Raw genomic sequence first — 26,490 nt, forward strand, 5'->3', positions numbered from 1 at the left:
GATCTACCTGTGGGTGTCCCTGTTCATTGCAGGGGAGTTGGACTGGATGGATTTTAAAACTCCCTTCCAATTCAAATGATTCTGTGATTCTATGAAATATACTGGAACATACATTGGGACTTTGGCATGTTCCCAAAAGAAGGATTAACTGTAGCAAGAGTGCAGCAGCCACTCACTTTGAAGTGATATGGAAACCAGAGACAACCAAAGAGAACGGCTCACTTTTCCTTTGCCTCTGTCAGTGCCATTCACTTACCTCTTGCATTTGCAGTTCAAACACACAAAGGAAAAATGCTTTCACAATGACCACTCAGTTGAACTGAGAAATAACAGAAAATTGCTGATTTTATTCTATTTCAAAACACATACAATTATTTTGGACTAGGCACAATGAGTCTGATTTCTGTTTCAACTTGGTGTAATTATAACCGTCCGTTCATGTGTTGAACTTACATCAAAGGGTAATTTATTTTGAGTAATAGCACATAATTCATCCTAACATACATAATTAGAAGTGAAATGCACCATGTGCCCAGCCTTTCTATCCAGGAAGAATGGGAAATGCAGACATTTGAATTCATAGTTGGTAGGAACTGCTCGATAACACAACTGGTAAAGATTAATCATCTACTGCAGTGCAACAGATCAGGCAATATTAAACAACCAAACAAAACTCATGCTGCTCAGCACAAAGGAACACAGTGGAACTTATATGTGCCAAAGCTAAATTAATTCCTGGTATGTAACTCTGCTGCAAAAGGAGAAAAAAAAAATAGAAGAAAACCACCAAAAGTGCTTTTGGGCCTTTGCTTCTGCAGCATGGGGTATGCCCAAAGGCCACAGGGCTACCAGAGAGAAGAGGCCATGCAGGAAGGAAGGCTGCTACAGTGGCGCCTGTGTTTTTGGGCATCAGGAGATGTGGCTGGGTGCAGGTCCCGACATGGAAATCTCTTTGTAATCTGGAAAAAGTGAGTGGAATATAAATGATCAAAAAGCAAAAAGGTTTCCAACAGTGAAAGCATAGTGTTATGAAAAAAAAATGCTGCCTGGGAAATATGGTGGCTTATCTCCTTCAAATAAAATAAAAGAAATAAAAGAAATTTCACTGTGATAAAATGCCAGTGTTGTGCAGTACATGGCAAACAGGAGTGATTCTGAGATAATGACTGCTGACATTTCTAAGCACGTGCATCGCCCCAGTGGCTCTGCACAGTGTCTTGAGCAAGTGCTTCACTGCAGCTTTTGCAACTGATTTACAGTCTAATACTTCTGATTATATTCAGTGAATTTGCCATTTATCTTTGAATGTTTGGATTAAAATCCTTTTTATCCTGATCATTTATCCGTGTGTTGTTCAATTCTGCTTGGCTATCTGTCATTCAGATCAACACCGAAGTTTGGCTGTAGGAATAAAGCAGGGACACTTCTTTGCTTAGCATGAGGGACAAACATTACCATACCTAGGCATCCAGGGGATTTTCTCTCTTGGATTTCTCTGAATCCAAGGGATTTCAGAGAACAGAAAAGCTCCCCTTTCTTTTTCAGTGTTTTTACCATGGGACCATTGGCACACAAAGGAAAAAATGATTGCAACAAAAGGGTGAAGAGCTCTGAGTGGGACAAAGACCTCTTTTCTTCAATCCCTCAGGTGAAGAAAGTTTCTCTGAAATGTCTCTTCTCCAGCTGTCATCTTCCCTGTCTCCCACTTGGTTCTTCAACCTTCTTCCCGTTCCTCAGCACTGACCTTTTTGTTCCCAGTGCTTGGTGCCCTTGGTTTGAGCAGAAGCAATCCTTCACCAAGTGCACATGGCTCCAAACATCTCCACTTCTCAGCTGGAGAAAGAGAGGGGGGCAGAGAGTTTTTCCGAGACAACTGTGAGCAGAGGCCTGAAATGAAGAGCTACAAGGAACCAAAAGCAGTAACTACAAGAAAAGAGAAAGTGGTCTTAAACATTTTTCATACTCCAGTAAACATTTGGGCAGGCTTTGGAGGTAACTAAGAATTGCTCTGAGTTAATAAGGCTTCAGCAGTGCTTGACAGACCATTCTGGCAGCTGCCAAATTTTCCTCTGCCTAGTGTGGGCAGCACCCTCTTGGTTTTGTTGCTCTGCTGTTTTTCTGTTTTTTTTTTTTCTGTTTGTTTGTTTGAAAAAAGGCTCCTGAAGTTACTGTTCCTCTTTTTCTAAGATGTGTTGGATTTAAGAAATGTCAGGAGACTACAGGCCACAATCCAGGTCTCAGGAAGAGAGCCAGCAGCAAGAGGCAGCAGCATTGGTTTGAGCCATGTGGGGAATTCATCTCCTCAAGCTTTGCTCCTTTTCTCTTCACACGAGCTTCAATCTTTTTAAAAGGACTAGAAGGTTGTATTTATGTATATGCATACATGTGTGTGTATATACTTATTTTTAGATACAGACTTTTATTAAAAACTTTCATATGTGTATGCAGATACAACCTAAGAAGTTGTTATATATTAATCGTGGTTATTACATTATTACATGTAATAGGTGTTAAAAATGATAAGCTGGTTGTGTGTAACCTCAGTGTCAAAGCCACACAGGCAGGAAGCTCCTCTGCCTACCCCAATAATGAAATTGCTATTTATAGCAAGCATGTTTGTTTGTGTGCTGATGGTAAAGATGGAATAATGTATTCCTCAGGGTTATTCAAGGTTCACACAAGAATCAAAGTGCTTACACAGCTGCACCTGGACTGCTTCCCTCCTATTTGGCAGTGAGAGTTATCCTGGGCTCTGAAACAGTTTGTGTTGTTTGACATTAAAGTTAAGCACTGTAAACCACTATCAGCAACCTATAGCAAGCCATAATGGTAAAATGCACATTGTGCTGAGGAGCAGCCTCTATCTTCACTTGTAAGAATAATTGACTCACTGCAGATTGGGAAATGCAGGTACACTGTCTGCCTGGTTTTTAATGTCCCAGAGAAATGAGGAGGATTGCCTACTGCCATGACCTGTTTCAGCAGGCCAAGGAAATCTCTATTACACAAACCACGATGGAGCAGCTTTGATTTCCAGTTTGCAGTTGCTACATAGTACTGGAAGCAAAGGAAAGGTGACAATCAGCCAGACCCCACTGCATTGCAGCTCTGGGGACACATAGGAACACAGTCATCCATCCAGCTGATAACAAGAGCACTGGCAGTGGCTGGCTTCTCACACTGAGGGCAGGCATTATCACCTGGTCTGTGTCATTGCTGGGAGCTGGCATGTCTGGCTGCTCTGTAGTCTCTACTGGCCTGGCCTGGCCAACATCATACCTTCACAGCTCCAACAAGGCTTCTGAGCTGACAGATGCTTCACCCCAACACTCACAGCAACCCACAGTCAGCAAAGCCTGCTGCCTCTCAGAAACATGGTGGGTGTGGGCTATAGACTGTTACCAGCACCATACACAAGTGCTGTATAGGACTATACTTAATTCTACTGGAAGGATAGACGCAGTACTTGCACTGGTATCAGTTTTCCCATGCTTGAGCTTTTTGGCATAAACACACAGATTTACAATAGGAATTTAAAGCATCTCTTAAGCCTCAGCTGATAAGAGCAGTTAAACACTGCATCTGCACACAAAGAAGTCCAGTACTGTGCAAAACCCTCACCCCCTTCTGGGACTGTTATTGCAAAAAACACTGACGTTTCTATTAAAAAAAAAAAAAAAGAAAAGAAAAGAAAAGAAAAGATTTTCCTCTGAGTAGATCCTGCTTTTGGAGCAAGGAATTTTTCATACAAGCCTGTCAGAAACGTAAGTTTTAAGGTTTCTCCTGAACCACATTTGTCCGCATTATGATGTCTCCATGATGTCTGACAAGCCAGATTAGATACAATAGCACCTCAATACAGAGCAAATCCCCAAACATAATTAGATTAGAGCATCCTGAAATGTCTTTGGAAACTGATATCCTCTCCTCCCCATCAGCCACTCACTAGCCACCTACATTTCCAAATTGTTTACAAGCATTTTAAACAGCAGAGCCCAGTGTAGATCCTTAGTGGGTTTCATCTCTACTCTGAAAAAAAATGAACTTTTTTTCCTGCCTTTTATCTCTATTTGCAGCTTGCCTTATGCTGTATCTGGAGAAGTCTGTGACATGCTAGGGGAACACCGACAGGGCCAGAAGATTTCAGGTAGAAACTGCCCTTATCACACAGCAATACAAAGCCATAGGGAATGAACAGATTGAAAGGAGCGCACTGACTAACAATTCCTGGGAAGAGAGAAGAGCATATCCCAGGAGTAGAGCAAGAATGTAAATTATTAGCTGTCAGGCCACAAAGCCATCACAATCATATGTAAGCATCAAAGACAACTATTTATATATGTGATGCAATATCAGTAAAATAACAACAATTACCTGCTGCCAATCTCTAATGAAAGCTGGCACAGTGGTCCGTTGAACATTCTATCTCATCACTTGCTTATGTGGTCACCAGATTCCTGTTCTTGATGTAAATGTCTACTGAACACCTTAAACGAGAAACAGAAAAGTGCAATACAACAGATGTTCAGAATCCATGTCAACGTGCACACAAGAAAAATGAACTGCATGCTAAGAGAAGACATAGCATCATCTTACATATAAACACCAAGTGCAACAAAATGTCCTAAGCATCTCATAGAAATAGTGAGATGCTATTTCTAAAGTTTACTAAGTTTGAAAACCAGTTTTCTTAGAGTTTGGAAAGAATGTTTTGAAATGTGAAAGAAAGGAATGGGAAAGTGGATTGGGGGAGAAAGTAACATTTTATCATGTATACAGTATCTTAAAGGAGATATTCTCATCCATCTCGCTGAAGGTTTTCATGTTCACAGAATCATTTAGGTTGGAAAACATCACTAAGATCTAGTCCAAACATCAGCCCATCCCCACCATGCTCACTGCCCACGTCCCTCAGTGCCACATCCACACAGTTACTGAACACCTCCAGGGACAGTGACTCCACCACCTCCCTGGGCAGCCTGTGCCACTGCAGCACCACTCTTTCTGAGAGGAAATGTTTTTTAATATCCAACCTGAACCTCCCCTGGGGAAACTTGAGGCCATTCCCTCTCATCCTATCGCTGTTACCTGGAAGAAGAGGCTGACTCTCACCTCACCACAGCCTCCTTTTCAGTCTTTGTAGGGAGCAGTGAGGTCTTCCCTGAGCCTCCTCTTCTTCAGACTGAACAACCCCAGCTCCCTCAGCTACTCCTCACAAGATTCGTGCTCCAGACCCTTCATAGCTTTGTTGCTCTTCTCTGGACGTGCTCCAGGGCCTCAAATGTCTTTCTTGCAGTGATGGGCCTAAAAGTTAACATGGTACTTGAAGTAGAAGTAGCAGAATGACATCTCCTGTTATTAGATAAACGCAAACTGTGCTTTAGTGGGATTTATTTTTTTAAAGTTGGTTAAAGCCTATCCTCTGACCTCACCAAAAGCTGATTCCTAGCTCAGCAAATGCAGAACACAGAGGCTGAAGGAATTCCGGTAGAATTACATTCATAAAAAATACCAAGCTAAAATCCCTGGAATCGTCCTTCAAGATTTTAGAGATTCCAGGAAGACTTTCCAGGTTGTGCCTGGCAAAAGAGCAAAAGCATTTCAGTAAAAGCAAGGAAGGAGCTCCCTGTATTTGCCTCCAAAGCTTCCTCCTCTCTGCCTTCATCATATCCTGCTCACACTAATGAGCACCAAAATACAGGAAAGAAAAAAGTAATTGCTAAAGGAAGCAGCACAACAGAAGTGCTCATTCACAGAGAAGAAGTTACAGGACAGAAAAGAATGACTTTTCTTCTGGAAGTACATGGTGTGTAGTCTCTCTCTGCAGCACTGTACTTTAAGGCTATCAGTCACATTCTGTTGCTCTCTTCCTCTTTTAAATTCTCCCTTTGCAAGTATACCTGTTGTTCTACACGATCATGCTCATGAGGGTCATGCCCCAAAACAATGGGCTAAAAGAATTAAATTATCATCTTCTTCATTTGACACTACAGAAAAAAATGAGGGGTACAGAAATACTACCTGAATAGTTTTTGCTGTGACAGTGAGCCTCATTAGCCTTCTGCTCATAAAGCCAAGTACGTGGTCTCTAAGAAATGTCTGGCACTGGGGTTTATGTCTAATACCTCACCAACAGGCTGGCAAGTACAGTGGAGGAAAGATGTAGGGGAAAACTGTAACAGCTCCTCAAAGACCACATCCCAAAGCTCGCTTTTAGAGCTTCTGTCTGCAGGCTGTACAGTGTGCCAGCAAGAGAGATGATATATGCATGCAAACAATCTCCAGACACAGAAGTGGTTTGAGGGATCACACGTTCTCCCAGAAGAAAGCATCTGCTGTCAGCTTTGAAGACGAACCTTGTTTATCAGCTGGCTGAGCAGGTGGCTTTGGCATTTACAGATAGGGTCAGAGATACAGCACAGCCCCCCTCAGAAGTATATACCTCCCAGACACTACTCCCTGATCATGTTCATTGTTAAACACTGCAGTCAGTGCTAAGCAAAGCCAGATGATTCTTCAAGCTCTGAAGAACGCGGCAGCCACAGCAGACATATCCCCAGCAGATCAGAGAGCCCCAACCCCGGCTCACACAGATTCACTTCCAATCCACCCAAGAGACACTCACTTCTCAAAAGCTATTGAATTTTTCAAGGCGGCTCACGGTTTTCCTCTCCTTTACATTGCTGCCTGCTTACTAAGCCGCAGATCTGCGTGTTTGAAAGATTTATGATTTAGCACATCGACTTCACACTGCATTACCTGATTGAAAATAAGATTTCCCATAACGTGCTTAGAGGAAAACTGATACCATGCCAACAGAAGACAACAGCAGGCTGTTATCCCTCTGGTGTAAAATAACTAATTGCACATCCACAACAACTTCTCATGTCCAAATAAATACTTCGGTGAATGTAATAATGTAAAACACTTCTAAACCCATGCTTTGTTTCTTACGCTACAGGTTGTTTAAGTCTATCTTACTTGAATGAGGGAAGAGAAAAATAAAAAAAAGAACAACTTTCTTAAAGCTAAAGGTCGGACTTCTAAAAGTCCAAGTTGAAAGAAGTAGTGCTGAATTAGAAAGTGTCTTAAAATACTTTCTCCAATGCAGCGTGAGTCCTTGGAACTCCGTGCAGACAATAGTAGAGAGATTATCATATTATGTATGCTTGCAAATGACACCCCTGATTACAAGAATGTATGGAAATCATAGAATCATTAAAGATTCTATTAAAGAAGAAAAGACCTCTGAGATCAAGCAGTCCAACCATCTACCAACCACCAATACTGCCCATTAAACCATGTCCCTTATTACAATATCTGCACATTTCTTGAATGCATCCAGGGACAGTGACTCAACCATCTCATTGGGCAGCACATTCCAGTGTCTGACCATGAAGTATTTCTATCTGGCACCACTTTCAACTCACTGATAATGTAGGAAAAAAAGCACCAGCCACGCTGAGAAGTGACCCAAATACCTGGATGGTAGAAGCAGAACTGAAGGCAATGAAGAAATCAGATCTGGGAAGCAATCCACAAGCACAGGGCCTCCAGGTCCTTTGGGCCTCAGGAAAGCCAGGAGGTGAAGCCAGGAGAGGAGCATGGTGGGACAGCAGCAGCTCCTCAGCACATCTCCTTTCTTGAGACATTTTGCTTTTAACAACAGCTGAGTTCTTAGAAAACATCTCTTGCGTACTACTGAGCCTCTGAAATACAGACAATCTTGCTAATAACAATTAAGAGCATCATAAAAGTCATGAATTCTTGAGCCAGAATGTCAGCTTTGTCTTCCTTAGCTCTTACATGAGGTCAGTCATGCAGCTGTGAGACAGATATCCCATACTAGCAAACAAACAGTCATCCCATACTAGCAAACAAACAGTCATCCCGTAGTAACGCTGCAAATATGTTTACTTAGCTAATACTGCAAAGCCTGATCTGTGAGAGTGCTACAAATACGAGCACAATTTAACATATTGAGCTCTTGTATTGCCACCTCGTGGCTAAAGAACGTATAACTTCACTTTGGTGCGAGGAGGAGAGGCGATACGGAATCCCTCATACTGCACAGCGATCTGATAAATGCCAACATAAGTCAAAATAGCATTTTAAGTTGCAGTTATACTTAACCATCATATTTCTCAATTGAATAAGACTCTTCTCCTCAAGAAAGATGTACCAAGTAAAAATTTAAGTGTGAAGTGAGAAAAGAAGTTACCACAACTGGTGTGACACGTTGGCTTTCCTTCTGGTTAATTCCTGTAAAAGTTTCCAAAGCTCCTGGCCAGTGTGAAACTCAGTAGGGACAGATGACTGTGTTTTATGGCAAATAAGACCTTCTTTTGAGAACTAGATCCCACAGCACTGTGGTGGCCAAGTTTGACTATGCCCATCTTTGCTTGAGAGCAAGGAAAGGCAAAGGCCCTGTGGGCCCCATACAGAATGAGGAGGAAAACACAGGACGAAGGGTGCACTTGAAAGTCAGTGACATCTGTTCAGTTACTTCAATTTGATATAGCAGTTCCCTGGACTCTCCAAGAAATTTCCATCACACCACCAGGGTGCTTGTATACATGAGATGACAAGCTATAGGTGCCTCAGCTTTCATACACAATTTCATAGTACTGCTGGTACTCCTTTCCATCAGTGTCAGCATCAGACAGATGGGATAAAAGATTCATGCTGAAACAAATCAGTTGGAAAAATAAAATCCTAACTCTCACTATTAGCTCTTGTTAGTTCTTACACTAATCTGCATTATCTGCCCAAGCATGTTGCCATGAAAACAATTATCTTTTCATCCTATTTATCACAAGAAAGGCTAAGCTTTTACAATCAATTCTATACTTTTTTGTGCAAGTGCTCATAAAATGCCTGCAAAAAATCATTTTCTTACAAGGCTAAGATAAATGGCTTTATAATTTATGGGAAAATCACACAAAGACATGACGATTTACACTAAGAAGGCTCAGCACTTTGATCAACTCTAACTGTACCCATGTTTCTACTTAGGCTTAGCTTGTCTTTTAACAGGACTCAGTCTTGAACATTTCCTTCTTGTTACATTACTGGGATGCCATAATACAGTCAAGAGATATCCCCCTGGGCTTTGCCTCATTCTTTTAAGCGAATAAGTCTTAGAACAAGTAGTTTGACAAGTACCATGTTGTGAGTGATGAAAAGGTCACCAAAGATCTCTCTCGAATGCTGCAAGCAAATATTTTGTTAGCAATCAATACCAACTTGTAAGTGACAAGGAGGAAAAAAAATATATCTGCACACAGACACTGTGCAATTACTTAGATTTCATTGTCATTAACTTTTTAAATTGTACATTATACACATACACATATAGACAATTCAGTGATTAAAAAGGCTGGCATCTGACATTTATAAGCATTGACTCTGATAGGAAAGTCTGACAGTGTTGGCTGGAAGAAGCCTCTTCAGAAGTGCAGCGCTCTTTACAGATTTCTCCTACACATGTTTTTGTTCCATCTCTGCCAGAATGACAGGTATGCACCTAGCAGACAGGGTCATAACTACAGTGCAATTATGTTTATGATTGTTTTGTGCATTTGTACATCACCCAAGGAGAAATGCAGCAGTTTAAAGGAGAAATATACAACTTTTCATAGAATAATAGTATGGTTTGGGTTGGAAGGGACCTTTAAGATCATTTCCAACCCCATGCTATAGGCAGGGACACCTCCCACTAGACCAGGTTGCTCAAAGCCTGAACCAGCCTGGCCTTGAATGCTTTCAGGGAGGGGGTATCCACAACCTCTCTGGGCAACCTGTGTCAGTGTCTCATCAGTCTCACAGTAAACAATTTCTTCCTAATATCTAATCTAAATCTACCCTCTTCCAGTTTAAAGCCATTTCCCCTTGTCCTGTCACTACAAGTCCTTATAAAAAGTCCCTCCTTCCTCCTGTAGGCCCCTTCAGGTACTGGAAGGCTGCTATAAAGTCCCCCCAGAGCTTTCTCTTCTCTAGCCTGAAGAGTTCCAGTCTCTCAGACTGTCCTTGTAGGAAAGGTGCTCCAGTCCTCTGATCATCTTCATGGCCCTCCTCCGGACCTGCTCCAACAGCTCCATGTCCTTGTGCTGGGGGCTCCAGAACTGCATGCAGTACTCCAGGTGGGGTCTCACAAGAGAAAAGTAGAGGGACAGAATCACCTCCTTTGAACTGGTCACACTTCTCTTGATGCAACCCTGGATATGGTTGGCCTGCTAGGATGCAAGCACATTGCCAGCTCATGCTGAATCAACTGACACTCCCAAATTCTTCTTCTCAAGGCTGCTCTCAAGCCATTCTCCACCCAATCTGTATCTGTGCTTGGGATTGCCTCGACCCAGGTGCAGGACCTTACACTTTTGCCTTAAGACTCTGCTGTCTTCTTTTTACAAGGAAGTCTATGCACAATTGCTTATGGAGTCTGGAGAGATTATGGATTTACAATACTATCATCTCTTTTACATACACTATTTAGTTTTGTAAAGTTCCTCTTACAGGATGCCTATTGCATGGCTTTGTCATACTGCATGGTGAGCTGAACATCCTTAGGAATTCTCCCAGCCCCTATGGCACATGTGCGCTTGCACATACATAAACAAAAGACTATTTCTCTGCTACCCCATGCCAAAATACTTTCTGCTGTTGCTTTCTCAGCCTCCAAACCAAGCAGAAAGCCCACATGTATTTCCAGATCAAATAACAGAAGTCAAGGGTGAAATGAAAAAAGCGGCTTGCCATCTCCAAAGGGAACACAGACATATAATACATGAAAAAGTGCAAACAATTTTGTTTTTTGAAGGTGCAAAACCTTCAATTTAATCTCATGAAAAACACTTCAGCATCTTCTGCAGAGGCTGTGCAAAAGAAATGATTGCTGACGCCACCAAGCCACAAATAACAGCATTCTCATAATGACATTTTAAGATAAAGAAGGTTTACATAGATTATTCTGGGTCTAGGGTGACCCTAGAGAATTCCAGTATTGGTGTTACAGTTGGGAGAATTTAAAAGTAAGGAAAAAAGCAGTTGTCAGCACCACAGTCTGCAAAACCCTGGCTCAAAACTAAATGATTTAAATGATTGAGCCTGAACATGAAAGCATGTTCCACATTAATTGGTCTGGTTTCAAGGACTGGCAAATCAAACTCAGTTCAAAATATTATCAACATGACACAAAAACAAACAAATTTTTGAAAACAGATATGTGCCTATCAGAGGGCACCTCAACCTTGAGCCACAGGCAGAAGCAAACCCTACGCAGCACAGCATATGCAGTTTGATGCAATCATTGTGTCTTTGCCACATTCAAGTTTGTGTGAGCTGTCCCTGTTCTAACAGCCCACTCCCCAATGCCTATGTAATCAGAGCACTCATGTCCTGGTCTCACACTTAGCCCATGCCATGACCTTACTCCATTTCATTACCATAACTCCTGCTCAGACATGGTCACATTTCAGAGCCACTCAGAATTGTAGCTAAAAAATATTAGGATTTGTCATTTTCATATTTGCTGTTATCTTATCTGGTGATCAATATCCAAAGGATCATCTCTTAATCCTCCAACTTGCTGACAAAAAAAAAGCCACCACCACAGTGAGAGAAATGTATAGTACACACAGTTAACGTGAAAGACTTTCTAAAATAGTTTTCTGATTTCATATTTCTATTTTAGTATCATTTGATGGGCTTCTTTTAAAATAAATAAAAGAGTAACTAGGATGTACAATAATCTTGTGCTAAAAAGCACTGCAAAATCAAGCTTATTAAAAATAACTTGTGTTAATGAGCTACACTTTTATCCAGTATGACTCCATTAACAATATCTGACATCAATAAAGTCTTAGTTCCACAAATGTTTCTGTGCACATATTATCCATGGAGACAACTCTTTGCAAGAACTGCAAGAGTCTATGAAAGCCATTACTAGTCCCAGGGCACTCCATTCATTAAATACAGTTGTGTTCATGTAGACTCAAAGATATGAAACGCTTTAAGGCCAGTATAAACAGAAACTTAGATTTCCTGCAACAAGTTTGTTTGACTACTTGAAACAGTCTCTTACTTTTCTATTGGAAAATAGCGTCCTTAGATGACAAAGATTTTGATTATTACTATAAATAAAGTCCTTACCACAATCTCACAAGTCTGAGCTGTCACTGTGAGGATATTTAGATGGTAAGACAGACAAGCATGTAGACCCTGGATTTCTAGGGAACTGTACACACCTTTAGCAGAGCATGTCTTCACAAAGAGGGAAGAACTGCTATCGGCAACATTGACCTTGTGGTAGTGGACAAGAGAGCAGAGCCTGATCTGGCAGGCAGGAAGATAGGATGGTCCTCCATTTGTCTGAAATTGCATGATACTGGCAAGAAAATGAAACTCCACTTAAAGTCTACGTGCCTTGGTTTGTTACCCCAGGACCTTCCTACCTGCTGGTGATGAAGAATGGCTTGTAAGCACTACCTGTCATCAAATCCTCTTCCCTTCTACTGTGGGAGCATACTCCTGTGAGAAGTATTGTTTCCTTGGCAGTCAACTCTGCAGTGCAAACAAGCTCAAATATGGCACACAAGGCCCAGCCTGAAAAATGAAGTGTGCAAACCTCTCCCAAGGGAAAGTGCATGGCTTTAGGAAGTCACCCTTAGTGAAGGACAAAGGAACAGCAAGCTAAGAACCGCAGCACATAGCTTTTAACCATATCTAATATCACCTACATTTACTTCCATCTCGCTTTAGCAAGATGACTTTTGCTATCTCCTTTGAGTCAGTTTCATACAGTCACTGCAAAGGCTACACGTGGTGATGAAGTTCAGCACTACTCAGGTCTCTCTCAGGACTGAAAAAATGCAGAATTATCATAGTCACAAATGAGGTGTGTGTGCTGGGAGAGAATTATTTCTCTTGGAAATCTAGAGTGGATTCCATTCACTTTTGTCTTTTATCACTAGTTGAGACAGGAGAGTAAGTGACTGAAAGCCTATGACAAGTGAATACTTAGAATATTACCATGACCTTGCCAGCTCAGGAGATGGATCTACTTACTGTTTGTGTACTCACAGCACCATTAAGACAAATACTCTTGTTAACGTAATATGTTTTCAGGGACCATTTCACCATCAAACCATGATCACCTGAATATGGGAGTAGGTGACAGCTCCCATGTTCAGTCAAGAGGAGCAATCAGTTAAGAACATAACACACACATTTGCAACAGCAGTCATTATGAAGAGAAATTTCCCACAGGTAGGAAACCACATGAAACTCACTCTATGTGTATCAAAGAAAGTAGTCTAAGCTAATCACCCAGCTTTGATGCCTTGCATTTCTAATGGCTCCAATAGCATTAGAGCCCACACAGCAGCCTAAGCTCTGTGCCAGCTACTCCTGCCTCCAATACACATGAAGACCATGACTGCATGTGGAAACTGGGCTTACGTAAGGTCAGAGACAGGGGACTAGCAGGAAGCTCTGAGACACTACCACATAAGTTTGCTGGGTGTATTAGAATGTAAGAACAGATCTCTGACAAACAACTGCCCCCAGTGCTTTAGATTAAATTTGTTTCCATGCTACGTAACATCACTTCTTTCTGGGCATTGGAAATTCCCATGTTAGATGAGTCAGAGAGATAAACGCAGCACCAAGACTTTCTTTGTTTAAATTTCTTTAAATATTTAATGAGTTCCTACCTCATAACAACTGCATTAGCTTCTGCACACACAACTGCACACTGGTCTAAACCAACCTCTGCCATCTTGGAAAACAAACTACTTGCTTCCCCTTTTGGATATCCACCATAGCCCAGGGAAACTTATGGACAGAAGCAAAAAGGGAATTTTCTTCTGGCAGCTTCAGTTATTTACAGGCTAATCTAACTGCTATAAGCTGTTAAATCTTCAGTGAAAGTTCCTGTGTGATTCTAAATTTTGACTGATGTTTGGGAACACTTATGCAGATCTCCATTTCAAAATGAGTGATTGTGGGTCCTAATCATTCATCAGTATATGTGAAGTTTCAGAAAATGATGAAGTCTTTTTTGCCCACAAGTATCATTTGTCCTTGTTTCCAGAAATGTAAGTTCCTTTGAATATGAAAAATAATGCTTATAAACAATGATCATAGAAAAACTTGATTATTAAAAATGAATCACACACAAAGAGGCTGATAAACACTGAGTCATTGAAAAGGGATAAAAAAATATTCACTACACCACTACGTTTTCTTAGTTGAGTCACTATCCTCAGTTCATTCTGGAAAGATGCAAAATAAACAGGTTGGAATTTTAATACAGTCATAGTAATAATATCACGTAAGAACACTGGCTTGTTACTTATAGTTTTAGCAAATGTGGGGTCAGGAATACAAACTTCTTTTCTTTTTCTTTTTCCAGAAAATTGTTCAATATTACTGTAACTTTACTAGCTTGTTTCTGAAGATAGTAAACATGACGAACTATCAATATAATGAAAACTATCTTGCTTATTTATACGTAGAAACACAAGCCTAGTAAATTTAAAATGTACTTCTCACAGATATAAATGGTCTTTTGAAAATATTTTTGTACTTGATAACTTATTCCATAACAATCTTTCAAGTACTACTTTAGTGTAACACTAGATCATGACTACACTATTTTATAGGGAGTGAATCCAAAAGTGCAAGTTATGATCCTGAGCAGTATCTCTTCATGGTTAAAAACCACGAGTAGTTTTTAGGCCACATGAACTTTTACATACAAAGTTGTCTTTCTTGTAAATCACAGTCCCCACTCCATTACTGTTGTCTAGAAGAAACAGTCAAAAAATCACAGTTACAAATTCATACAACACAGTGATAGTACAACAAACCTGCTGGTCAAAAGGTCTGCTGTTTTTAGCCATGGACCAAGGAAATGCAAACATTACCTGTTGGGACTGAGCTGTTTTTAACTGTCCCCCAGAAAATATCAAAACAAGTAGCTGCAAACAAAAAGGCTCAGCAGGTGTCAGGCTAATCAATATATTTATTCCAGTCTTTGTAGCATTCTGCCTCCTGTAATCCATTCTGATTGAACTATCTAGTGGTCTTTTGTGGAAGTACCAAAATCACTGACCTTCCCCACTGCTGAGTTTACCAAGCTTTCCACTGTTGCAGCTCAAGAGTTTAAAAATCATCTTCTGCATCTGACAGGACCTTCCTCAAGGTACAGGCACACTGAACAACATGTATACCCCAAGATATTTCCTTCCATCTCCACTCCCACAAAAAGTAACAATACTCCAAAAAAAGGTCTCTTGGGGGAACAGAAAACTAGAACTAGAGAAGTACTTACTTTTTTAGTAACTATTTCCTTAGATCCTGTTGGCCCACATATTAACTTTGTGGGTGGAAAGAGATGAAGTTCTTTCCACATGAGCAGGTTCTGCTCTGCAGGCAGAGGTTTCACCTGCAACAATAAGGCAACATAAATTAATTTTATAAGATAGGAAATACCACTGCGATAGTAAAATTGGCTACATATGCGAAACTTTCATAAATCAGTTGACAGAATGCAATGCAACCAGTTTTCTTCAGTATATCACATCTCCAGGAATACAATAACATTTGTGTAGGATTTTTCTACATTGTGTAAATTATTGAGCTAAATTTACAATATTAATTACTTACCATTTCTGGATGCTAACAAATTGCAGAGCTGTAACACATGGGTGTATTTAGGACTATTATTCCTTCTTCTTTTCTAACATTATTCCTTTTTCATCTTTGCAACTTGCCAGAGATTTAAAACAATGCATTGCTGTAGTAAGATTTTCTTTGTATTTAGAGATACCTTTCTTATGTTTCAAGTTAAAATACTCTAAAGTATCCTAAATAACTTTTCCAACAAATATGGATGAAATTTGGATTTCATCTTCCATCACCATCAGAAGACTATTTTCTATTTGAATTAAGTATCTGCATCTTTCTTTGACTGCATATTGTTGGAAGAAATATCACTGCAACAACATAGCTTTCTGTGAAGATGGCTTTAACAGATTTCATCAGATAGTTATTAGTGGGCTTTTTTTCCATATTAATTTCAAAATTTAGCCAGTAATTTACTTAGGACACTTGTGCTGAATAAAGAAAAAAATATATGTGGGTTTGATATTAAGTGTGAAATCCATGAGTGGCCATTTTTTTCCACTAATAAATGTAAAATGACATGAAATAAACTTAATCAAGCTGCACTTTCCCCCTCACTAGTCTCACTCTCCAATGTTTCACTAATATTTTTAACTTGTAAAATGACACTAATAACACAATAGCACTTTTGGCACAGCATGAAGTTCCTTTGTTGAGCAGTCCACTGCAATAATCCTTTTTGGCTTGCTGATTTCACAGATTACAATTCCAGTTTTGAGACATTGCATACACATACACAAATAAGCAACACATACACAAATGGGTGTATAACCATTCATTGAAGGTGAGTCCATCAAGATTATATATACCTAAAGTAACATCACTTCTGGGAGCAGATATCATCAGCCAAAGGATCCCACAGAAAAAGGATGGCATTTGTTGGAATTAGTAGGCATCAATCTAGAAAAACACAGAATCCTGTGGATTTTCAGTCATAGTTCAGATGTGCCTGCAGCAGTTGCTGTATTCTACATCAACAATTCAAATATTTTGACTGAAGTCCAGGAAGGGGTAAGAGGTAGATTTCTGGAAAGCCCCTAAGCTTGTTAAGTGCTGAAGAAATAGAGAGATTAATTCCCTGACAGTTGGTCTACTACAGACTAGCAAAACAGGAAAAAAAAGTAACAAGGTGCAGCTTCAAACAACCACCAACACTATTCAAAGGATACTCACAGCAGGAAGCGGATATTTATGGAGCTTCCAAACCTCAAAAAGCTTTTATTTATAACAGGAGATATTAGAATCTATGTATACAATTGTTTAAAATCCCAATTGTGTGACTGTGACCACAATGGACCCATGCTGGGAAAGGATCACCCTTGAGGGACCGCAGCCCACAGACAACCCATGCCAGGACAGGGCCAGTAGGAAGCACAGAAGAGCAGAGGGAAACTAGAAGCATCATGGAAGAGCAACAGACAAACCATTAGACACATGGCACCAACCTCCTGCACTACTTGTCACCTCCATGAAGGGGTTGGGAACAACACAGCACAACCTTTCATGGAAAGAAGGGAAACAGAGGATCAGAGGGTGGAGGACAAATGTTTTGCTTATTAACTTTGGTAACTCACAGCTTTTTGTTTTCACTTTGTGAATTTTTCATGTGTGTAGAGCTAAGATGCACACCTCTTCTTTCTTCAGAAGAACCAAAGGACCTGAGGAAAGAAACAATATAAGTAGAAGTTAATCAAATAGTCTTTGGGAAAAAAGTAGCTAATATCATAAAATTAGCATCAGTAAAATTCAGACAAACATACTGACAGAGACTTGTTTTTGTTGGTGTTGAAGTTCCTTTAAGTGCCACGTGATTTGTGCAAGCTGCTCTCTTTGTGCTGCTATACCAACAAGAGATTTATTTCAAGAATGCAGTGGGAAATAAGAAGGAAGTTAACAGGCAAGTAGAATACGTTCAAAGATGCTGAATCCAATTTCCTATTAAATCACCACAGAATCACAGAATCATTGTGGTTGGAAGGGACTTCTGGAAATCATCAAGTCTTACCCACACTAAAGCAGGTTCCCTACAGTAGGTTATGCAGCAAAGTGCCCAGGTGGGTCTTGAATATCTCCAGAGACTCCACAGTCTCTCTGGGCAGCCTGTTCCAGTGTTGTCACCCTCAAAGTAAAGAAGTATTTCCTCGTGTTCACATAGAACTTCCCGTGTTTCTGTTTTTGCCCACTGCCTCTTGATCTTATCACCACATACCACTGAAAAGAGCCTGGCCCCATCCACTTGACTTCCATCCATTAGATATTTATAAACATTGATGAGATCCCTCCCTCAGCCATCTCTTCTCCAGGCTGAACAGTCCCAGGGCTGTCAGCATATCCTCATAAGGGAGATGCTCTGGGCCCTGAATCATCTTTGTGGCCCTCCACTGGGCTCTCTCTAGATTATCACTGTCTTTTTTTAACGGAGGAGTCCAGAACTGGGCACAGTATAGCAGATGTGACCTCACCAGGGCAGAGTAGAGGGATCACCTCCCTTGACCTGCTGGCCATGCTCTTTTTAATGCACCCCAAAATACCATTGGCCTTCTGGGCCACAAGGCCACATTGCGGGCTCATGGCCAACCTGTTGTCCACTAGGACACACAGGTCCTCCTGCACAGGGCTCTTTCCAGCAGATCAGCCCTAATCTGCATTGATGCATGCAGTTATTGCTCCTCAGACACAGGACTCTACGGCTGCTCTTGTTGAACCTCATAAGGTTCTCCATTCTGTCTGAGGCTTGCTGAACAACAGCACAGCATTTTGCTATGTCAGCCACTCTTCCCAGGTTTGTATCATTAGCAAACTTGCTGAGGATGGACTCCATCCCTTCATTGAGGTCACTGATGAAGAGATATTGAACAAGACCGGACCCAGTACCGATGCCTGGGGCACACCGCTAGTTACAGGCTTCCAACCAAACTGCACCACTGATGCCAAATCTCTCAGCTCTGCCAGTCAATGCACCTCACCATCCGCCCATCTATCTCACACTTCCTAAGCTTAAACCAAAATGATGTTTGCAGCAGGCTCTGATTTAGAAGCTTCACAAATTCTAGTGTGAATTTTAAAGTTCTAATGCCGCAATCCTACTAATTTCAGCCACCTGCTGTAAGTCCCGCTGAATGAATTACTCAAAACTGAAGACCCGATTTACAAGGCAAGTTCTTTAGACTGAAAACATCTGAAATCCTAGCAGTTGGGGATGACAGGTTGGGGGAAAGATGAAGGAAGAACCAAGGCATCGTTATTTCTATGCTCATTTTCCTCGCTATCGTGGGAGACACAACGCTTCCACGCGGGCTGCTGGGCAGCCTGGTCTAGTAATAAATGCGGAGGTTGGTGACCCGCATGTGGCAGGGGTTCGGAGATTCATGACCCTTGAGGTCCCTTCCAAGCCTGGCCGTTCCGTGATTCACCACAGCCTCTCCGCACGGCTGGGCCGGGCGGTAACGCGGCGCCTCCCCACGGCGGCTCCGCCCCCGGCTCCGCCCCGCAGCGTGCCCCGCACAAGATGGCGGCGCCCAGGCTCTCGCGGCGCTGTTGCCGCGCGGCGGGTTTGTTTGGCGCCCTGTGGCGGGCCCGGCCGCCCGGAACGCGGCACGTCCACGAACGGCCGCAGCGGGCCCGCGGCGCCAAGGGTCTGCTGGCGGCGCAGTGCGAGCGCGGCCTCTTCCAGGACGTGTTCCCGGCGCAGGGCGCGGACGAGCAGCTGGAAGCGCTGCTGGAGCCGGGCCGCCCGCCCGTCGCCGTTTACTGCGGTTTCGACCCGACGGCGGACTCGCTGCACGTCGGGCACCTGCCGGCCGTCATGGCGCTGCTGCACTTCCAGCGCGCCGGACACACCGTCTTGGCCGTGGTGGGCGGCGCGACGGCGCGGCTGGGCGACCCCAGCGGCCGCGAACGCCCGCGGGAGCCGCTGGAGGCCGAGAGGGTGCGGGCCCACGCGCGGGGGCTGCGCGAGGGGCTGGGGCGGCTGCTGGAGAACCACCGCGCGCTGTTCTGGGCGGCGGGCGGAGGGCGGCCCCTGGGCCGGGCGGAGCTGCTGGACAACGCGTGGTGGCTGGGCCGCGAACCGCTGCTCGACTTCCTGTGCGGCGCCGGCGGCCGCCTCCGCATGGGCACGTTGCTGAGCCGGCAGGCCTGCCAAGCCCGGCTGCGCAGCGCCGAGGGCATGAGCCTGGCCGAGTTCCTGTACCCCGCCCTGCAGGCGTACGACTTCTTGCACCTCCACCGGCACCACGGCTGCCGCGTGCAGCTGGGCGGCGCCGACCAGATGGGCAACATCATGTCCGGATACGAGCTCGTCACCAAGTAGGTGGGGACGGGGCGCGGGGCTGCGATGGAGGGTGGCCGTGCTCGGGGACCTGCGGGTCGTCCGGGTGGGCGGCGGCATCCCGGCTTGGATCAGAAATAGCGCAGCCAGCGGGAGCGGGGAGTGATCGTCCTTCTGTACTCGGCACTGGTGGGACCGCATCTCGAGTGCTGTGTTCAGTTCTGGGTCCTTCAATGCGAGATTGACACTGATGCCCTGGAGCGTGTGCACAGAAGGGCAGTGAAGCTGTAAGGGGAGCTCAGGACTTGTGGGGAGCAGCTGAGGGAACTGAGGTTGTTCAGTCTGGAGAAGAGGAGCTTAGGGGAGACCTCATCGCTCTCTACGACTGCCTGAAAGGAGGTTGTGGTGTGGTGGGAGTCGGCCTCTTCTCCCAGGTAACAGTGATAGGATGGGAATGGCCTCATGTTGTGCCAGAGGAGGTTCAGGTTGGACATTAGGAAACATTTCTTCTCAGAAATGAGTGGTGCTGCAGTGGCACGGGCTGCCCAGGGAGGTGGTGGAGTCACCATCCGTGGAGGTGTTCAGTAAACGTGTGGATGTGGCACTGAGGGACGTGGGCAGTGGGCAGGGTGGAGATGGGTTGGTGTTGACCTAGACAATCTTAAATGTCTTTTCCAACCTTAATGACGCCATGATTCAAACATCCTGAATGACAGCATGCAGACAGATCTGCTGCTGCCAAATACTTTCAAGGTGTAATCGCACCAAAGTGAAGGTGGGTTATGTGCCTAGAGATGGTTGTAGTGCTTCCCCCAGAAACACAGTGAAAGGTGCTGCTGAACCTTTGCTTATCGCCAAGTTAGGTGCCAGTCTCGCAGAGGCACTGCTGGTTGTAGGTGGCAAAGTTTGGCCTTGTGTGTGTGCTTGACAAGACGCTCAGAACAGAAAAAAACCACTATAGGTATCCTAATCCACAGGCAGCCTCAGTTACTATTCAGAGCAGAAAACAGAAGTACAGGTCAGGTTAACTTGCTAGTGCTGCTGCTCACAAAGCTATTTTACTTAAACTTCATTGCACAAAGAACTTAAAACAATTAAGTCCTCTTTTTTTTCCTAAAGCACTTTTCATAAAACACTTTTGAATTACTTTGCTAACAGCTGCATAACTGCTAAGGGATAGTATCTTACAGGATGTGTGGGTTTTCTTAATGATGACCAAAATGTGATTTTTCATCTTCTCTAATCCTCACAGGATGACAGGAACAGATGTGTTTGGAATTACTGTGCCTCTTATTACCAGTACTACTGGAGATAAACTGGGAAAGACTGCTGGCAACGCAGTTTGGCTAAACAGAGATAAGACTTCTCCGTTTGAGCTGTATCAGTTTTTTGTTAGACAACAGGATGACATAGTTGAGAAGTAAGTAGTTTTTCTTCATCTGTCTTCTTGGCTTTGTTTATGAAACCACATCTTGGTGGTTCTCTGTAACTACTGCAAGCGGGTATACTCGAGTGCATGCACACGTATTTATATCTACGTAGTGGATCATCTTGCATAGTCTTTGGGCTGATTGCACTCCACTTGGGACACCACTGGCCTACATAAGGACACATGTAGTAGACAGTTACACTGCAGCAGTAGCACAATTAAAAAGGAGAGAAAACAACGCTGTTTTAAGTCCATGGTAGACAATATAAGTTTATCTACAAGGCAGAGCTTTTTAGAATTTCAGTTTTAAGTCATTGTTGAAAGTAAAAACAAAGGCAGAGGAGCGAAACAGAACCAACAAAGTTTACATATCTGGTCAAATTGCTAATTGCTTGAGCCTTCTCAAAGCAAGTAGTAATCAGCACCCCATGCTAAGGTTTAATACTGTAACTGCAGTACAAACATCTGTCATAACTTGGCTTAATTCTTATATGGAGGTTTTGCACCCACAGCACTTCTCAGACTGAAAAAAGGCTGTGTGGATATTTAACATCAAAATGTTTAATGCTTTCAGACTTTGTAATCATCGAAGTACCTTCGTTAATACACTGAATTCTATACAACTGCATGCCCATTTAAATAATCCTTGTTTTAAAGAGTATACTTCTGATATGCACGTTTAAATTGTTGATTGTCCTAAATAATCTTCAAGATACTCAGTCATCAACAAACAGCATAATTCTGTGTGGTGATCAGCATGGCTGCATTGCTTTGCATTGATAAATTGTGTAACTACTAAGGATATAAATTAGAACCTCCTAAGTAGACACACAATTGCAGTACATTCTGTAAAGTACATTTCATTGTAAAAGTAAATTCCTGACTGCAGTACAAGCTTCATAAAAGCTTTTGGCACTGTTTTATTTCTGTACGCATTACCCTTAATAAAATAGTAAATAAAACATGAGTTACCATTTTAAATTTAATGTATGTGGGCAAAAACAAAGAGTTGTTTGAAAAAATAGCTATAACGTGGATTTCTTGAAGAAATAAGAATCATCTTAGTGCAGTTAATGAAGTTTGAAAGACAAGGACAGGAAATCTGCAATGATGGTTTCATGGACAAAAGAAATTTTTTTTTCCCTGCTCATAGATACCTGAAACTCTTCACCTTTCTTCCTCTTGAGGAGATTGACCACATCATGGAAATGCATGCCAGAGAGCCTGAAAAATGGGGCCCTCAAAAGCGACTTGCTGCAGAAGTAACGAAACTTGTTCATGGCAGAGAAGGGCTGGAATCTGCTAAGAGGTGAGGTTCATTTTGTTGAGCAGTTCTATTTTGGATATATCCAATGGTAGTTTAGTTATGTATAGCTTTTCAGGGACTGTTTTAATGGAGTTAGCTGAGGCTTTGCTATTAAGAGAAATATATAGCAATGCTCTAGACTTAAGAGATACATAAGCTATATTAAAATTGCAAGAGAGCAGAGTCCAAAAAAAAAACCACGAATTCAGAGTTGGGAGGGTAGCTCCTAAATTCTTCTGTCACTGTGTGGAGCATTAGAAGAAACTGGGGAAGGGAATCTGTTCAGTTGAACTGTGCTTTGTCCAAAGATGAGACTAGAACTGATTCTGAATATTTTTGTTCTCACAGGTGCACCAAAGCCCTTTATCACAGCAGTGTGGAGGCACTGGAAGCTATGTCTGACCAGGAGTTACAGGAACTTTTCAGACAGGCTCCTTCTGCTGAATTGATACTTGAACCTGGAATGACTCTGCTTGACCTGTGTCGCAAAGCAAATGCCATTCCACATGGACATAGTGGGTATGTTATCAGCCCTACTCTTCAATAGTACCTCACTTAAATGGGTGGAAGTTGTGTGCTCACTTGAATAAGAGGTCAGAATAACCAAAACAGATAGTAATGTGTAAGTTACCTGCATACCACAGAATCATAGAATGGTTTGGGTTGAAAAGGACTATAATGATCATCTAGTTTCAACCCTCCTGCTATGTGCAGGGTCACCAACCACTAGACCAGGCTGAGACAGGAGGCCTCATTGCATTTTGAAGAGAAAGTGTAGGATAATGCAGTGTCATGTACCATATCTTTAAAATATACAGCTGAGAAAGAAACATCAACAGATTATGTTCCCTTATCCCTCTCAGGAGGAGTGGATGTGCACAAGACTTAAAATTTATTCAATTATGAATTAAACCAAAGAAACATCTGAAACTTAACTGATCTTTCTGTACTTACCAGGAATAGATATATTCCTCTTGCAATTACTCATTGTTTTTGTTGTTGGTTTTTTTTTTAAGGTACCAGAAAATTACAGATGGTGGAGTTACAGTAAATGGGATTCGTGTAACCAATCCGGAGACTGTTCTTATTCTTGGACAGCATATTCTCAAGAATGGAGTATCATTGCTTAGAATTGGAAAGAAAAACTACTACATTATAAAATGGCTGCAGTTGTGACAAGAAGAATATCTTCCTAAAATGAGGTAGATACCACTTCAACTCTGTTGCTTGAAGGACGTAATTGAAGACGTTTCTATACTGTGCATTACTATGCAGCTCACAAACTGCCCAATAGCATAGTTTCAGTTTTCATAATACATCAAAAGGGTTCAAATAAAGGCAGCTGAGATTATAAACATGTAAGATTTCATGTTTTAGCTCTGGAAGTGAATCACTGAACCAGAAAGTAATAGAAATCCATACCAGATTTTTTCCTCATCTGCTGTCTGTCTCATTCCTTCACAATGATCGCACTTCATGTAGGCCACAGATTGCATATAGCAGAAAAAGCTGCACGCTGTATTATGGCAGTTGCACACTGGATTTTTTAACTCCACTGAAGTTATGTATTATAATTTGTTAAAGCTGGGCTTATTCTTACTCCTTTTTAAGTTAATGCAGTGGCTGTCAGTATCAGCTGTTGCCCATGAAGAGTACAGATTCATGTGATGTGCTTTCTCCACTAAGAAATAAGATACAGATCTAAAACACCAAAAAGGAGTGATTGGAATTGCTTTGGAAACAGGTACCACTGAAGTACAGAACTGGAACACTGTCCCATGCAGCTCTTAGAAGTTACACCAATGAAGAGAGATTTCAAGCACCATTCAAAAGAATATGCAGGAGAAGATGAAAAGATCTATTTCAAGGAGCCAAGATGGAAACTTTTTTCCAACTACTGTATTGTAGGTGGGAGGGGCAATAGTCACCAGATATGCTACAGAGTAATTCACAGCAAGATGTGCAAAGGGATACTTGAAACCTGTCCTAACAGGATGAATGCTGCTGTTGACTTTTGACTTCATCCTAACATAGAAAATCAGGATAAGTGGGTAAGGACAAACAACCTACTATCAACAGTTTTTTGTATTTTTTTTTCTTAACAGGTTTAGGTTTAAAGCTGCAGAAGATTCACAATAAATGAGTGAAACAGTTAAGTCCTGATATGTAAGCTTGTTATTGGTTATGTATGGGAGCATATTGCATATGAGCTTTGCAGCTTTAATGTGGTAATACAGAACAGGTTCACTTCTTGAAATGGGAGGGGAGATAGATAAGTGTTTTTGCAATTAAAATCCAACCCTTCAGATAGGGCAACATGCAAAAGCAGCACTTTTTCATTTCAGAACACAAAATCATCCTAGTGCTCATGGCCTTACTAACATTTGGGATCACAGCTTCCCAATTCCCTTATAAGGCCAGAACGAAGGTGAGGATGTACTTCAGGGAGTAGATAGAACATTACATTTAAAGGCAATGGTGTTTTATTCATTGTTCTGAAAAAAAAAAAATACCTTCACTGCTAGACACTGCTACTTCTTACACACCTAAAATCTGTACAGAGCTTTGCCATCTTCAAAGTTTTCCCTTCCTGTGTTGGTGTTGCTTATGGAACATTGGTCCCACATTATTCATGGTCCTGTTACCTAAACAACACAAAGCTACACATGATTACCAAAAATAGTAGCAGTCAAAGTTGATACTAAAATAACATAGAACTGGATAACTGACTGTTAATTAGCAGTAACTGACAGTAACTTAGCAGACTGGCTCAAGCTTTTATGCTGTTTTTTGTTGTTGTTGTTTGTTTCTGAAGGGACCCTTCCTTCCTTCCCCAGTGTAAACAAGTGTGAAACCCTCTTGGATTTATTAAGTGATTGCTTTGGGCATTGACTGCAGTGTAGTTTGCAACGATTAGGTTAATCCTTGCTGGAGGGAAATGCTTTCCTAGTCTGTGAAACTGTATCATCTTACAGTTTCACAGTCATAGCAGCTACAAGGAGAGAGACCCTAAAGTCAGCTGTCTAGATAGTGGTATTTAATCATCATCTCTTATGTTTCTCCTTCAAAACCATCTAATATGTAAGAATTGGGAACAAACTACAGAAAATTCTAATGCTTCTCAAGGACCCCTATATTCTCTATCTTTCAGGAAAGCAGAGGAGGGGAGTGGTGTTTTTTGTTTGTACTTAATCAACTCAGTGGTGGTTTTATCTGCATTGTCAACCAAGATTTCAGTAATAACAAGTTATGGTAACATTGCTTATACACCAGTCTTTCAGATTAAGCTGTAACGTGGTGGTGCTTCACTATGTGGAGTTAATAGTGTTATTTTCAGTCTGAGATCCCACTCACTTGCTTAATGAGATATCCACATCCTATATATTATTTTACTATCTGTAATATACAACAGTATATAATGATATTGTGTATATTCTATGGCTGTATGAAGACAAAAAAGTACTTAAGTTATTCCTACCTTGAAAAGGAAAAAAAAAAACCTACATCTGCTGTCAGTTCTCAAAACCAGTTTGTGTTTCTTGCAATTTTGCCTTACGCTGCAATAATGATCAGAACTATTCTAAACATACAAAGAAAAAAACCAAACAGTTCTGATGGGAAAATGATAGAAGAGCAGAGAGAGAAGCTAAACAAATAGTTCTAAAAATTTGCTTTCCTAGAAGATGATCTACTTTGTGTTTTTGCATTTACCTTGTTCCTTACGTGGCAGAAGCATTGCAGCAATACAAAAACACGCACCCGAGAACAAAATACACCAGTGCACACCCATATTAACCT

The 26,490-nt window shown here is 41.9% G+C and overlaps 1 protein-coding gene and 1 long non-coding RNA gene across 5 annotated transcripts; one reads left to right on the forward strand and one right to left on the reverse strand.

Annotated features, from left to right (window-relative positions):
* Positions 1 to 345: 345 nt before the first annotated feature.
* Positions 346 to 18,573, reverse strand: LOC116226777 (uncharacterized). Of its 3 annotated transcripts, XR_016468551.1 has the most exons (7): positions 17,448 to 18,573; positions 17,133 to 17,345; positions 16,497 to 16,587; positions 15,335 to 15,448; positions 5,113 to 5,304; positions 4,375 to 4,487; positions 346 to 1,833 (listed from the first exon to the last, which is right to left on the reverse strand). It is a non-coding gene; the product is annotated as an uncharacterized LOC116226777 (long non-coding RNA). The 3 variants fall into 3 exon arrangements; XR_004166407.2 differs by having other exon boundaries at positions 17,133 to 18,573; XR_016468553.1 differs by having other exon boundaries at positions 5,089 to 5,304; positions 17,133 to 18,573.
* Positions 18,574 to 19,105: 532 nt separating this feature from the next.
* YARS2 (tyrosyl-tRNA synthetase 2) lies at positions 19,106 to 24,527 on the forward strand. 2 transcript variants are annotated; one of them, XM_090144612.1, is made up of 6 exons: positions 19,106 to 19,995; positions 21,210 to 21,377; positions 22,540 to 22,695; positions 23,041 to 23,211; positions 23,709 to 23,894; positions 24,437 to 24,527. In XM_090144612.1, exons 1-5 carry the CDS (start codon positions 19,196 to 19,198, stop codon positions 23,866 to 23,868), a joined length of 1,455 nt encoding a protein of 484 aa, XP_090000738.1. In that variant the 5' UTR covers positions 19,106 to 19,195; the 3' UTR covers positions 23,869 to 23,894; positions 24,437 to 24,527. The 2 variants fall into 2 exon arrangements, with proteins under 2 accessions (XP_090000738.1, XP_031445682.2); XM_031589822.2 differs by having other exon boundaries at positions 23,709 to 24,527.
* Positions 24,528 to 26,490: the final 1,963 nt, after the last annotated feature.

Source organism: Phasianus colchicus, chromosome 1, assembly GCF_987193195.1.
Source record: "Phasianus colchicus chromosome 1, bPhaCol1.hap1.1, whole genome shotgun sequence".
NCBI lineage: Eukaryota > Metazoa > Chordata > Aves > Galliformes > Phasianidae > Phasianus > Phasianus colchicus.